Source organism: Phaethon lepturus, unplaced genomic scaffold (assembly GCF_000687285.1).
Source record: "Phaethon lepturus isolate BGI_N335 unplaced genomic scaffold, ASM68728v1 scaffold16873, whole genome shotgun sequence".
In the NCBI taxonomy this organism is placed as follows: domain Eukaryota; kingdom Metazoa; phylum Chordata; class Aves; order Phaethontiformes; family Phaethontidae; genus Phaethon; species Phaethon lepturus.
The window spans coordinates 3,912-17,826 of NW_010531413.1; the positions used below are offsets into that span (position 1 = coordinate 3,912).

At 49.5% G+C, this 13,915-nt stretch overlaps 1 protein-coding gene across 1 annotated transcript; it reads right to left on the reverse strand.

Moving 5' to 3' along the window:
• Positions 1-3,482: 3,482 nt before the first annotated feature.
• Positions 3,483-4,442, reverse strand: LOC104618851 (olfactory receptor 5B21-like). Its single transcript, XM_010284555.1, has one exon. It carries the CDS (start codon positions 4,440-4,442, stop codon positions 3,483-3,485), a length of 960 nt encoding a protein of 319 aa, XP_010282857.1.
• Positions 4,443-13,915: the final 9,473 nt, after the last annotated feature.

Sequence of the window (13,915 nt, forward strand, 5' to 3'; positions counted from 1 at the left end):
CATGTGCTTTAGATGCTCATTTTGAATGCACCCCTGTCTCTGCAGGAGACAGGCCAACCCCAGGCTCAAGGCTGGGTTCAGTGCCTGGGGAGTCATTTCTTCATGACTACCTGGCAGGCCAGCAGCAGGCACATGGTTTGGATGTTAATTATGAGGTCAGTGTTGCCAGAATCTCTGATAGGCCAGAAGCAGACAGATCACTTGGATATTGATTTGGAGGTCACTGCTGTCTGAGTACCTGGTAGGCCAGCACCAGTCTCATGGATGAACTAGGTGCTTGTGAGGTCACTTCTGCCTGAATATTTGATAGGTCAGCAGCAGGCATATGGCTTGAATGACAATTATGAGGGTGCTGCTGCCTGAGTACCTGAGAGACCATGAGCAAGCTCATAGTTGTTTCACGTGTTTCAGAGTACCTCTTAGGCCAGCAGAGGGTTGATGGCTAGGCTTGGTACTTGTGACATCACTTCTGCCTGAGTATGTAACATGCCAGCAGCTAGAGGTTGCTTCTGATGTCACTGATGCTTGGGCCCAATTGGCCCAAATCACAAGCAGAAGGCTCATGACTGGGAGCTGTGTTTGTGAAGTCATTTCTTTCTGAACACCTTTTTTAGCCCAGGATCAGGCTTGTGGCTGTGCTAGATGCCTGTGAGGTCTTTTCTTCCTGGAAACTTTCCTGGACCCTTCCACAGGTGGTGGGATGCCTGCAATAGCGGTCCCAAGCCTTCAGCCAGCTTTTGCCGTCTCGGCAGTGAAATGTCTCAGCATTTATTTTCCCTGGGTTGGGATTTCTGTGCTCACTAGACAGATGTCCAGCAGAGCCAAGAGGCCTGGGCCCCTAACCACAGTGCTGAGTGGGGGTGGGGATGGGAGTGTTGCACCCACCGTGGTGTGTGGTGCCCACCACTGCCTGGTGGGCTTTTATCCCCCATCCTGTCAAAGCCACTGTATTTCCTGCAGCAGCAAGAGCCATTTCTCATTGTCCCTTATCTGGTGCTGTAGGACTTAACCCCTGGATGGGATCTCGAATGGGACACAGAGGCTTCCTTTATCTTTAGTCCCCATCCATGGACACCATGACCTGGACCTCAGATAAACACCCAAGTGTGCCTAAGTGTGGGAGCAGTGTGACCACTGCATGGGGAAAGTTGTTTCTAAGGGGGCATGTAGGATGCACCCAAGCCCTGGCCCGCTGGACAACAGATGGTGTTGTTCAAGGCTCTGCTTGGAAGGATCCCATGGGAGACAGCAGTGGAAGTCATGGGGCCAGGAGAGCTGATAGACCAGCTGCTCAATGCACAAGGGAAAGTTCAGGGAAGAGAGAGACATGGATTTTCTACCCTGGATGGAGATGTTGTCCAAGTATGCAGAGATGGCATTAGGAAAGCTGAAGTGTAGCTGTTTGTCCCAAAAGTGGGATCGTATACCCGGTGCGCAACATGCCAATATACATGCAGAGTAGAGGTATTTTATTTAAAGCGTATTTGCACAGATATGGGTGCGAGGTGGTATTCCACAAAGCTAGCACACCACAAAAAGGGATCACCACCTATTTATTCCATTACATGATTAGCGAAAACAATAGAGAACCTCCCAAATTTACATTCATTGGCTAGTAACTACCACATTGCTTATTATTGGTTACACATATTTAAATTATTGTGTATGCTCCTAGAAAGGGGTGGTGGTGGTGTAATTTGCATAGTCCCTCAATTGAGTCGGTGGTTGCGATCTCCCCCTGCCACCTCTACCTATACCTCAGCTACTGTGGATTCTGCTGATCTCGTGACAATTACATTTTTCAAATGTAAAAGAACAACTAAGTCTTCATGATTTAATGCTTAAGTACAACTACTTCGTCATCTTCTTGACCACTAAATCCGGGATCATTAATCTTTTTTAATTGTGTTGTCTCCTACTGACCTGCCCCCCTAGATTCTTTCATTTGTCTCCGACATCATAGCTAGAGTTCAAAATTGTAAAAGGGGGAAGTAATGGACAAAGAAAAAATCTCTTGCATTTTTCGTGGAAAAAAGAAAAGGTGGACCCACTGGTTGATGGAGGAACATCAAGGTAGAGAGCACAGAAGCAAACTGGGCTCACATGTATCTCTGGGAGCACAGGGGATGCACTCAAGGTTGCTAGGGTAGCTGGGTGATGTCAATGTGGGATTGGAAAGATCATGATTACACAGGGGAGGTTTCTGTCATACCCACCTTCAAGCAAGGCAGGAATCAGGTGCCAGGAAAACCCAGGAAAGTGTACCAACCAATAGCTTGTTGACATGGGGCTGGTCTCTTTCATTACCCGGACCCTCCGTTTTCCCATTCTGTCTCCTCTCTGAGTGACCTGGATCACTCCAGTTCCCTGCCTTTGGCCCTTCTGAACAACCTAGCATAATCTTTGGGTGCTCCTACAGTCCTCTTCAAACACCCCCAAGTAGGTTTTGTACATTCCTACAAACCCCATTCAATATCCCACAAGAAGTTTGCTCTTTACAGAAGACTGAAGATCATTTTACGCCTTTGTGACAAGGTTACAGTCTTTCTGGAGCCCCTCCTATGTCAAAATAGGGAGGATCCTTCAGTGCCCACCACCACTGACCCAAGAGCTCTGTTTTTTGTTATCTGCTGCTTGAGACTCTGGAGGCCAGGTTGCTATTGAGGGGGATCTCAACATGCTGCAGAATGTCGAGAAGAGCATCCTGAAATCCAGCCAAGGCAGGGGCAGAGTGCTGCACATTGGGGTGGAGTAAACTCAAAAACCCCATGCAAAAATCCAGATAGGGGCCGAGTGACCTAAGAACAGCTTTGCAGAAGAGGCCATGGGGCTCTCTGTGAGGAAGCTGAAGAGGAGTCAGCTGTGTGGCCTGGTGGCAAAGGCTCTCATCCCAAAGTGACCTGAAGGAGTCCAGATCTCTGAGAATCCAGTCCCGAAGCCCACTCCTGTCCCTGGGCTCTGGAGGAAGGCTGAATAAAGGCTTTCCAGTGGAGAAACATGGCTGAGAAGGAAAGCCTGATCCTCCAAGGATGAAGGAGCTAGGATGGGGGCTGTCCCTATTTACCTACCAGAAGGTGAAGAAAAAGAAACAAAGCTGCAGCTGGAGCCAGAGGAGCACAGCTGGGGCAGGGGCTTGTTGACCCTTCAGGGAACAGAAGAGGGAAGGTTGTGCCTACACACTTGTCTGTGGAAGATACTCAGATGTCATCCAAAATTTGTTCTTCTAGTTCTTAGTAAAGGAGAACTTTGTCACTTGAACAGTTCATGCAAATAACATCACAAACTCATTTATTATGACGGTAAAAGCTAACCCATTACATTTTTCACAGTCCCTCCTATACATGAATATTTCTTTCTGAGAACTTTCCTCTTTCATCCCTGTGTTACTTTCAAGGAGACACACTGGCACACACTTCTGAAGATGCAACCAGAATGCGGTGCTTGCCCTTGTGAAAGACCTACAAGTCCCTACTGTCACTCTCCTACCAGAAGCTCTGGTTGCAGACCTTGGCTTTCCTGAGCACCTTCCAGAGGGCATCCCTGACCTCCCTGTTCCTCAAACTATAGATGAGGGGGTTGACCAGGGGTGTGAGGACAGTGTAGAAAAAGGAAAACACTTTGTTGAGCTGCCTCAGGGAGGTTGTTCTGGGCAGCATGTAGACAATGATGAGAGTGCCATAGAAGACAGTGACAACAGCAAGGTGAGAGGAGCAGGTGGAGAAGGCTTTTTGCCTGCCCACATAGGACGGGATCCTCAGGATGGCAGCTATGATAAACACATAGGAGGCCAGTGTGAACAGAAAAGGGAATACTGCATCCAAGAATCCAAATATTAGAGCAACCTGCATAAGCACTCTAGTGTCACTGCAGGAGAGCTCCAGCAATGGAGTAAAATCACAGAAGAAGTGGTCAATTGCTTTGGGGACACAGAACTGCAACTGAGATAAGAGGAAGGTGAGTACTGCAAATAGCAGCAGTCCCCCCAGCCAAGACCCAGCTGCCAGCTGGAGACTCACCTTCCAGGTCATGAGGCTTGCATAGAGCAGAGGCTGGCATATGGCCAAGTACCGATCATAAGACATGGCTGCCAGCAGGTAACATTCGGTACCTGCTAAACTAGAAAAGAAGTAGAACTGTGCCATACAACTGTGAGCAGAGATGGTCTTATCCCTGGTCAGGAAGCTGGCCAGCAGCCGAGGCAGGATGGTGGAGCTGTAGCAGATCTCCAGGGAGGACAGATTGCCCAGGAAGAAGTACATGGGGGTGTGCAGATGCTGATCTGCTATCACCAGCACAACGATGAGGATGTTCCCAAAGACAGTTGCAGTGTAGATGATGAGCAAGAGGACAAAGAGCGGTGTCTGGAGTGAGGGGCCATCGCTCATTCCCAGCAGCAGGAACTTCAATGGTGATGTCCCATTGTCCCATTGCCTTTCCTCCATACAGTGTTGTTTCTCTTTTATTTCTGCAATTCCCCAGAAGAGGAGCTCCAAGAAAGAATGTGTATTTCTATCTTTGCTTTTTAAAAGGTTTGTTAAGGAATCTCTTCACATTGACTCTGTGGGCTCTGTGCCTAGAGAAGGAGTTTCTTCCAGAGACCTCCTCTTATCAAAGAGCTGAGCTGCCCCGTGGAGCTGCTTGTTTCTCACTACGGAAGAAAACGAAAATGTGCATTTGCTCACTCCGAGGTAGACTGCTTTCTTGTGCCCAAACTTGCTCCCAGGAGGACCCAGTTTAGGTATCAAGGACGGAGATCCTTCCGCTCTCAGGAGAGAGAAAGGGTGTTGGATACAACACACTCCTTGCCCTCTGAAAGTGCTTTGTGTGAACGATGCAACACCAGAGGCACTTCTCCCTCCAAAGAAGAGGACAGATACTGCACAAAGCAGGTAGTCCCAGCTCTCCAAAACGCTTGCTGTAGGAGAAAACGGTCCCCCCCACACCACTCCCCACACCCACACAGGCAAATCACTCCCACTGACAGTGAGTCTGGAATTACTGCCTTGGAAAAACAGCGGCGGGGGGGGGCTGTTGATGCTGTGGGACTCTCTGAGAGGATGCCTAAAATAATTTTGTGTATCAAACCATAGAGGAAAAACCGATACAGAAGTTGAAAAACTAAACACAAGGATATTCGTAACTGTGGGAGAATCAGGAAACATAAGAGGCTGTGCTTGAAGGGAAAAGGACAGGGAGGATCATTTCGATCATGCTTTTCCCTCTGCATTGGTGGTTCCTGAGGGGCTTTGGGGTTGCCTCCCTGCACATGCCAGCCCAGTAGCAGGACAGCATGGGGCCATCCCAGCCGTTTGTGCTCACAGGGCTCCCTGCTCAGCATTGCTGGGCACTGGCAAGGATGTCCCCAGGGCATCTGGGCATGAGGTGGGACGAGCAGGATCAGGGGCATGGGAAGTGTGCAGCCAGGGAAAGTCCATGCCTGAGAAACATCCCTCTGCTCAGCACCACCTGGAAGAGGGAATCCCCTGAAATCTCACATCCACCTCCTGGATTGGATGAATTGCTCCTGCAGGCGGTAGTGACAGACATCATTAGGAGAGGTTACCGGAGTCACTGCAGAGCCACTGATGTCCCCAAACCTCCTCACAGAATAGAAGTGAGAAACATGACCACTGGACATCAAAACCTACATAACCATCATACAGCCAGAGAGAAAGTAAGGAAAAGACAGAAATAAAGCAGAAATTTGTGTGGTGAAATGAAGGTCACAGGCAGTCTGGACCAAAACACCCTGCCCAGACACTACTTCCATCCCAGCCAATGTAGTGAGCGCCCAGGGATGACTCAAACACACACCAGCACAGCTTTAACTCAGCACCACTGGCCCCTCCCAAGCATCTCTGGTCCATGGTGCCCCGGGTCAGGGTCTCTGAGGGAAGGAGGGAGCTGGGGTGGGAAAACATGCAGGAGAGGACAGGACTCTGGTCTCCACTTCCAAGTTTCTTCTTTTGAAAGATCCAGCAGTTTCATTAACAACACCCAGGTTTTACTTAAAATCGTAGAATCACAGAATGATTCCACCCTTCCAATTCTACCCTCAGCATCTCCAGCACCCACCTGCACTCCTCAGCATGAAGGGGTGAATTCTGTTCTGACAGTAGTTGGAGATGAGAACTGAGGTCAGGGTCTCACCCTCTGCCTCCTCTCCATCATGCTATTCCCTTCCTTGGGCTCTGCAAACCAGAGAGTGTCTCTGTCAGGCCAAGACTCCTGGCTCTGCCCTTGCTGTGTTCACCCAGTGACTTTTCAGCAGCACCCAAACGCCCCTGCTCTCCAGAATACAGAGACCAGTATTCAGTCTCCCAGATGCTTTTTTCTCTGTGTCTCAGCTCTCCCTAAGGAATACTCTTAATGAACAGAATATAACTGATTCCCTGGTGGAATGACAGCTCTGAGCTGGCAGAAATTGTGTTCCTATCTCAAGAAAGGGCTGATGTCCCCTAAAGCCTCTAGGTAGGCTTGAAACCTACTCTTTTGAAAAGGGGAAGCGAGGCAGGACAGTGAGCAGGGATGTCTCATGGTCATGGGGGACAGGACACACGACGGGCTCCCAGAAAATATATTCACCTCTTCTTTTCGCAGATAACTGTACTGTCATTGACTCAGACTAATACAGTCCTGATTGCCTGAGCTGATCCCTCTGCCTCCCCAAATGGACAGCAGGGAGGAAGAGGCAGAGCCAGCAGCATTTTCTCCAGCCGCAGAGAACTTGTCCTCTTGGGTGGGTTGAGATCTCCTTGGGTGCCAGGCTCTGTTGCCTGTCAGGAGAGGACCCTGAGGTGGCAGGGCCTGGAGTGTGATAGGATGAAGGCATCCAAGATACCGAGATGTCCTGACAGTAAAGCTCCATCTTTCCTACCTAGGAGGTGTCCAGGAGCCTCCTTTGCTCCTGTTATGGTGGTGGCCACAAATGGTGCCACAAGGCCTGATTTCTCTCTGCCCTGTTGGACTTTCCACGTCATGAGGTGCAGTGTCCTTGGCCCCTGCTCAGTCTGGAAAGGCAGGAGAGGGTGGCACCATGGACACAGATATTAGTGCTGTAGCTGCTAAAGATAAAAGAAATTAATCTTAGTGGGAGGACTAACATGAGCTTAACATTCATACTCCTCATCTGGAGGGAGCCCAACACTGGACGCAGTGCTCAAGTTATGGTCTCTGAGATGTTGACTGGAGAACAAGGATCGTGTCCCTTGATCTGCAGGCCATGTTCCTGTTCATGCAGCCCTCAGTGCCGTGTGCCTTCATTGTTGCTTGGGCTCACAACTGCCTATCAGACACCTTGCTGCCCACCATGGCACCAAGGGCCTTTCCACAGAGCTGCTTCCAGCCCTGCTGGTATTGGGGCCCCAAGAGCACTAAGAGTACCTTGGACCTGCCTTGCCCCTGTGGACCTGCTTGCTGAGCGCTGGGATCTCTCAGACTCTCATTACCCTCATTGGACCTAATCCTGATTAGCTGAGTTGTGCTCCTGTCTTGATCTCGATTCTACCTCATCATGACAAAGCTCTCATGATCTGGACACACAGCTGATCCAGCCTGCTGTCTCCAGGCCTGCCCCAGTCCCCTTGCTGGGGAAGCCCCTGCCCTGCTGGCTGTGCTTCTGTGCTGGGTTCATGGTTCTGCATGCCTCAGCAGCTGGACCTTGCTGCTCCCCAAACACACCATGACATGTTTTCATTTAAGGATCATTTCTGGAAATGGGATTTCTTTTTTCAACCTCTCCGCACAGAGAATAACTGAACATGGGAAAAAAGTTACTCTCACCCCAAGCCGTTGGACACTCTCCATTAACGAAGAGGCATGAAAAAATCCCTGAAAGGGCCCCCTTTACTCCGCTGATGCCCCATAGAGTCCAAACTGTCAGGGCCCTGAGGCAGGTGCCTTTGTCCCACTCAGGGGCAGTGGGTTGTTTGAGCCCAGGGCCATCCCCATTGAGAGGCCCCATTGAGAAACCACTCCACACTCAGGCACTGCTTTTCAGCTGCTCAGGCTTTCACCCTTGCCATTTCCCTGTGCTTCGTTGCAGGTATGCCCTCACCTGGTCTCATTCCTCCCTGGCTTGGACCCTGATCCCAACCTGCTGGCTTGCCTTTCTCAACCCACTTCAGACCTGTCTCATTATGACTGACCTGCTGAGTGCTGACTGGGCTCTCAGCTGACCCCTGCAGCCATCACTGCAGACACCGGGTCTCCACTTCTTGCTCCAGTGCTGTCCATCACCAGACCTTTTCCCCTCATTTGACTCTCCAGAAGGATGACAGGCGTCCAGGCATCCTGCCAGCTGCCCTTCCACCCCAGAGGAAATATCAACCTTCCAGTCTCCTGGGCATGGCTGGAGAAAGAGGCCCGAAGTGCGGGAACAGGAGGGATTGGGTTTGCTCAACTTACTTTTATGGTCAGAGGTGGGGAAATGGGGACTGTACTTCTTGCTTCTGTATTCTCCAGGTAATATAAAGCTCTCCCCAGACTTTTCTGGAAACTCTTGAAAACATGCCCAGTTGTGTATGCTTGCTGAATGCTTGCTCGCTGGACTACAGGGAGAAGATGATACCCTCTCTAGAGGAAAGAACAAATTTCCCTTGAATTGCAGGTTCATACTCAGTGGATGACAGATTTCAGTCTCTGACTGTGTCTTCTCTCTGAATGCATCACCAGGACTTCCAAGGAGCCTGATGGTCTCAACAGATTAGAAGAGTGGCCCAAGAAGCCAGGATGGTGCAACAGTGGCTCTGAGCAGCGTCAGTGAACACAGCAGGCAGCACGTCCTCAGTCATGGCCACCAGCCAGATTTGCAAGGAAACCAAAGGCCTTTCCTTAGATACTTCTCTTCAGGCACCTGAGCAGTATTGACAACCTCCATGGGGATCCTTCCACCAAAGCTGAGGAGAAGAGCTGCTTCTTCTGTAACTACCTTTGCACAGATGATCCTCAGCACCTCAAGTTGCTTCTCTTAGTTTCCCTCATCATCCCATCTTGGATTTGGCCTGAGGACACCCTCTCAGCAATGCTGTAGTCTCCAGAAAGTGTCCTTCTTGGACAGTGAAATGCTAAGTATGAACAAGTGACTCCCAAACCTGCTACAACACCAAGACAAAAAATGACACACAGGTGAGTCCCATCTGGAATGGGGCCTCCTGGAGATTATCTGCCCCAACACACTGTTGTAAGCATGAACAAAGATTTTGTTGTCCAGGGCCCTGCCAGGCTGAATCTTGAGCTTTTCCAGCAAGGGTATTTTGCAGCAGGGAGGTGCTGGTTCATTGTGATCCCAGTAAGAAAGGCATCCAGACTCTGTTAGGTGTCATTCGCAATCCTATTACTTAGAGCTAACACTAGAAGAAGAGAATAACATCTATAATTTTACATCCCTTTAGATGCCAGGAACCTGGAGTGGTACAGCAGCAAACATGACGCCAGCTCATGAGCAGCATACTGTGCAGACCCCATCCATAGAAGTGAGCAAGTGTCCCCCTTTCAGCCATTCAAGCTATTACAGAACTTTCTTACAAGGAAACAACTCTATTTGTCATTTCTATTGTTGTGGTGGACTGACCTTGGCTTGTCTCCAGGTGCACATCAAGCCACTCTATCACTTCCCCCCCTCAACAGGACAGGGGGAGAAAATACAACAAAATGCTCCTGGGTTGAGATAAGGACAGGGAGATCACTCACCATCTACTGTCACGGGCTGAAAAAAATGACTTGGGGAAATCAATTTAATTTATTGGCAGTTAAACACAGTAGGATAATAAGAAATAAGAAATAAGAACAAATCTAAAACCAACTTCCCCCCACTCCTCCCTTCTTCTCAGGCTCAACTTCACTCCTGACTTCTCTACCTTCTCCCCCTGAGCAGTGCAGCGGCATGGGGAATGGGGTTGCAGTCAGTTCATAACACTTCGTCTCTGCTGCTCCTTCCTCCTCACACTCTTCCCCTGCTCCAGCGTGGGGTCCCACCCACAGGAGACAATCCTTCATGACCTTCTCCAATGTGGGTCCTTCCCACAGGCTGCAGTTTTTCACAAAATGCTCCAGCCTGGCTCTTTTCAATGGGGTGCAATCCTTCAGGAACAGACTGTTCCAGCATGTATCCCCCACGGGGTCATAGGACTTGCCAGGAGCCTGCTCCATCATGGGGTCTCCACAGGCTGCAGCTTCCTTCAGGGTACATCCACCCACTCTATTGTGGGCTCCTCCAAAATACAGGGGTCTGAATAAAAGTCTGTGTGGGAAACAGGCTTTTGAAGTGACACTACAGTCAGGGGGGAGGTAGTCAGTCTGGATCCTGGAGACTGGCAGGAATTTGACCTCAGTGTGGGTTTCTGCTTTTGTTGGAAAGCTCTGGAGTACCTCCAAGATGCTTGGGTTGGTAGATCTGCCCCCCCAAAAACCTGGGCCCTGCTGGAACAAAGACATCACATTCACAGAATCACATAATCATTAAGGTTGGAAAAGAGCTTTAAGATCAACATGTCCAACCATCAACCCAACACCACCATGCCCCCTAAACCATGTCCTGAAGTGCCACGTCTACACGTTCTTTGAACACCTCCAGTGATGGTGACAGATGGTGATAAAAATCTGCTTGGACAGCCAAGTCCAGAGAGTTGTGGTGAATGGAGTTAAATCCAGTTGGCTGCCGGTTACAAGCGGTGTTCCCCAGGGCTCAGTTCTGGGATTGGTCTTGTTTAGTATCTTTATCAATGATGTGGATGAGGGGATCGAGTGCTCCCTCAGTAGGTTTGCAGATGACACCAAGCTGGGTGGGAGTGTTGATCTGCTGGAGGGTAGGAGGGCTCTGCAAATCCAGTTGGCTGCCGGTTACAAGCGGTGTTCCCCAGGGCTCAGTTCTGGGATTGGTCTTGTTTAGTATCTTTATCAATGATGTGGATGAGGGGATCGAGTGCTCCCTCAGTCAGTTTTCAGACGACACCAAATTGGGCAGGAGTGTTGATCTGCTGGAGGGTAGGAGGGCTCTGCAGAGGGATTTGGACAGACTGGATCGATGGGCTGAGGTCAGCTGTATAAGGTTTAATAAGGCTAACTGCCAGGTCTTGCACTTGCGTCACAATAACCCCATACAATGCTACAGGCTTGGAGAAGCATGGCTGGAGAGCTGCCCAGCAGAAAAGGACCTGGGGGTGCTGGTTGACGGTTGGATGAACATGAGCCAGCAGTGTGCCCAGGTGGCCAAGAAGGCCAACAGCGTCCTGGCCTGTATCAGAAATAGTGTGGCCAGCAGGAGCAGGGAAGTGATCGTGCCCCTGCACTTGGCACTGGTGAGGCCACACCTCAAATCCTGTGTTCAGTTTTGGGCCCCTCACTACAAGAAGGACGTTGAGCTGCTGGAGCGTGTCCAGAGAAGGGCAACGAAGCTGGTGAGGGGTCTGGAGCACAAGTCTTATGAGGAGCGGCTGAGGGAACTGGGGTTGTTTAGTCTGGAGAAGAGGAGGCTGAGAGGAGACCTTATCGTTCTCTACAACTACCTGAAAGGGGGTTGTAGTGAGGTGGATGTTGGTCTCTTCTCCCAAGTAACCAGTGATAGGAGAGAGGAAATGGCCTCAAGCTGTGCCAGGGGAGGTTTAGATTGGATATTAGGAAAAATTTCTTTACTGAGAGGGTGGTCAGGCATTGGAACAGGCTGCCCAGGGAGGTGGTGGAGTCACCATCACTGGAGGTGTTCAAAGAACGTGTAGACGTAGCACTTCAGGACATGGTTTAGCGGACGGTGGTGTTGGGTTGGTGATGTTGGGTCCTGATGGTTGGACTTGGTGATCCGAAAGGTCTTTTCCAACCCTAATGATTCTATGATTCTATGATTCCATTATTCAAAGATGAGCTGTTGCTAAATGAGGAGCAGCTAGAGAAGAATCAGAGATGCTGTGGGACCACTGCTGAATTTAGTAAGAGTAGGTGTAAATAGATCTGAGATACTCTATGTCCTCTTTGCCTCAGTTGCCACCCGTGAGGTCTCTCAGGCCTTTGAACTTTGAGGCAAGACCCTGGAGGAGAATAACCAGCAGCAAATGGGAATCAAATCAGAGGTTATTGAGCAAAATACACCCTCAACAGTCCGTGGAATAGGAGAGGTTCCATCCAAGGGTACTGGTCAGCAAGGTCAGCTCGTGTGAATGACTGAGTGCAGCCTCCCCCAGCAGTGGGCATTTTCCGTCTGCCAGGCCAAGGCATGCCCACAAGATGGAAACTTCTATATCATTGATGATTTGCACAGGGGGTCTTCCTTCCCATTGCATTCTCAGGACAATCCTCTTCCTCCTCCTTTACCTGCAAACATCTACTGCTTTCCACTCTGGGCTCAGACATGGTTGTAAGGATTTGCTAAAGCCATCAGCTTGTTTCTTGCTGACATACGCCCTACCCTCTCTCCCAGACCTACAACCAGCCAGTCACTGCTGCTCAGGGCCACTCACTCTTCATCAGAGGCCATCCTGGTGATTATTGCAATCCTACTAGCTCCTTCCAGAGCTCATGGTGAGCTTTCTTGGCCATAACAGGGTCTTTATGACCACCTGTTTTGAAATGGTTGTCTTTTTATGATCGTCTGTGCAGAAAGTGTAGTCACAGAAAAGCACCAAATAAATCAAAATGGATGCTGAATGAATTGCCAGTAAGAACTAGATGAGCTACCTCCATGCCTGTGGCTTCCTGGCAAGGAGTGTGTCCTGAGAAGGGGATCCAGCCTCTGCCACTCTCTGGAGAGGCAAATCTGCAGTGTCCGTGACACCTGGGGATGCAAAGGGTGACTTTTGCAAGACCACCCTTCATCTGAAATGATTCAGATAGCTACTTGTCAATTGGGTATCATGCTGTATATTGCAAATATGGATTTAATTGGCATTGCCCCAAGTGGCTACCACAGATACGGATTACTCCACTGCAGATATTTATATTTAGGCAGATTAATGCTTTTGTTGTTGTTGTAGATACTGATATTGTTAGGTAAATCACACGAACACCTGAAGGATAATTGGCATAGTGCCACTTTAATGGCCCTCTAGTGAACTAGTTCCTATTTGTCATTGTCTCACTGTCACTGTGCAGGGTGTGGTGTAAAAGGTGCTGAGCAGAAGGGGGATAATCACTTCCCCTGGCTGTGCTTCTGCTCATATAGCCTAGGATGCTGTCGGCCACCTTTGCTGCTGCCTCATGTTTTGCCTAACGAAACTCGAGGACCACCAGATCCATTTCCACAGAGCTGCTGCTCAGCCACAAAGCTCCTGGCCTCTGTCACTGCCTATCATTCCCCTGCTCGGCCCTTAAGTCTTTTTAGATGTATGCAAGATTTGCTTTTTGCTTTCTCCAGGCATGATGACCTGTCAGAGCAGCTCTGCTATGACATCGGCATGGTCTCTCAACATCCTTGGATTTGTCCCAATGGACTGCTAAGGGTTGACCTTACCTAAGTAATCCCTGACTTGATCTCCACCTGCTGCTGGATTTCTCCTGGGGTTCTGCCTCTTAGGCACAAGGAACTGGGGGACCTTGCTTTTGAAAACAAAGGCCAAGAGTACCTCACACCTATCTACACCTACTCTTAGTAAATTCAGCAGTGGCCACACATTATCTTAATTTCTTCTTTACTGTTTCCAAAGTGGTGACAGTTCATTGTTGTGCCCTTGAACTCCCTTGCAAGTGTCAACTCTATGGGAGCTCTGTCTTTCCTAAAAACCAACTGTATTTCTGAATTTGTCCTTTGTTTTAATCCTTGCATCTACCACTTGTATGCTTCCTTTGTTCTGTGGAGCTTCTGCATGAGTTTCTTGTTTCCCCAAGCTTCTCTCCTGATATCTCTGCTTGTTTTCCTGACTGTTGGTATGCACAGTCTCATACTTGAAAGACATTGTCCCTGACGACCAGCTGTACAGAGCTCTGCTGC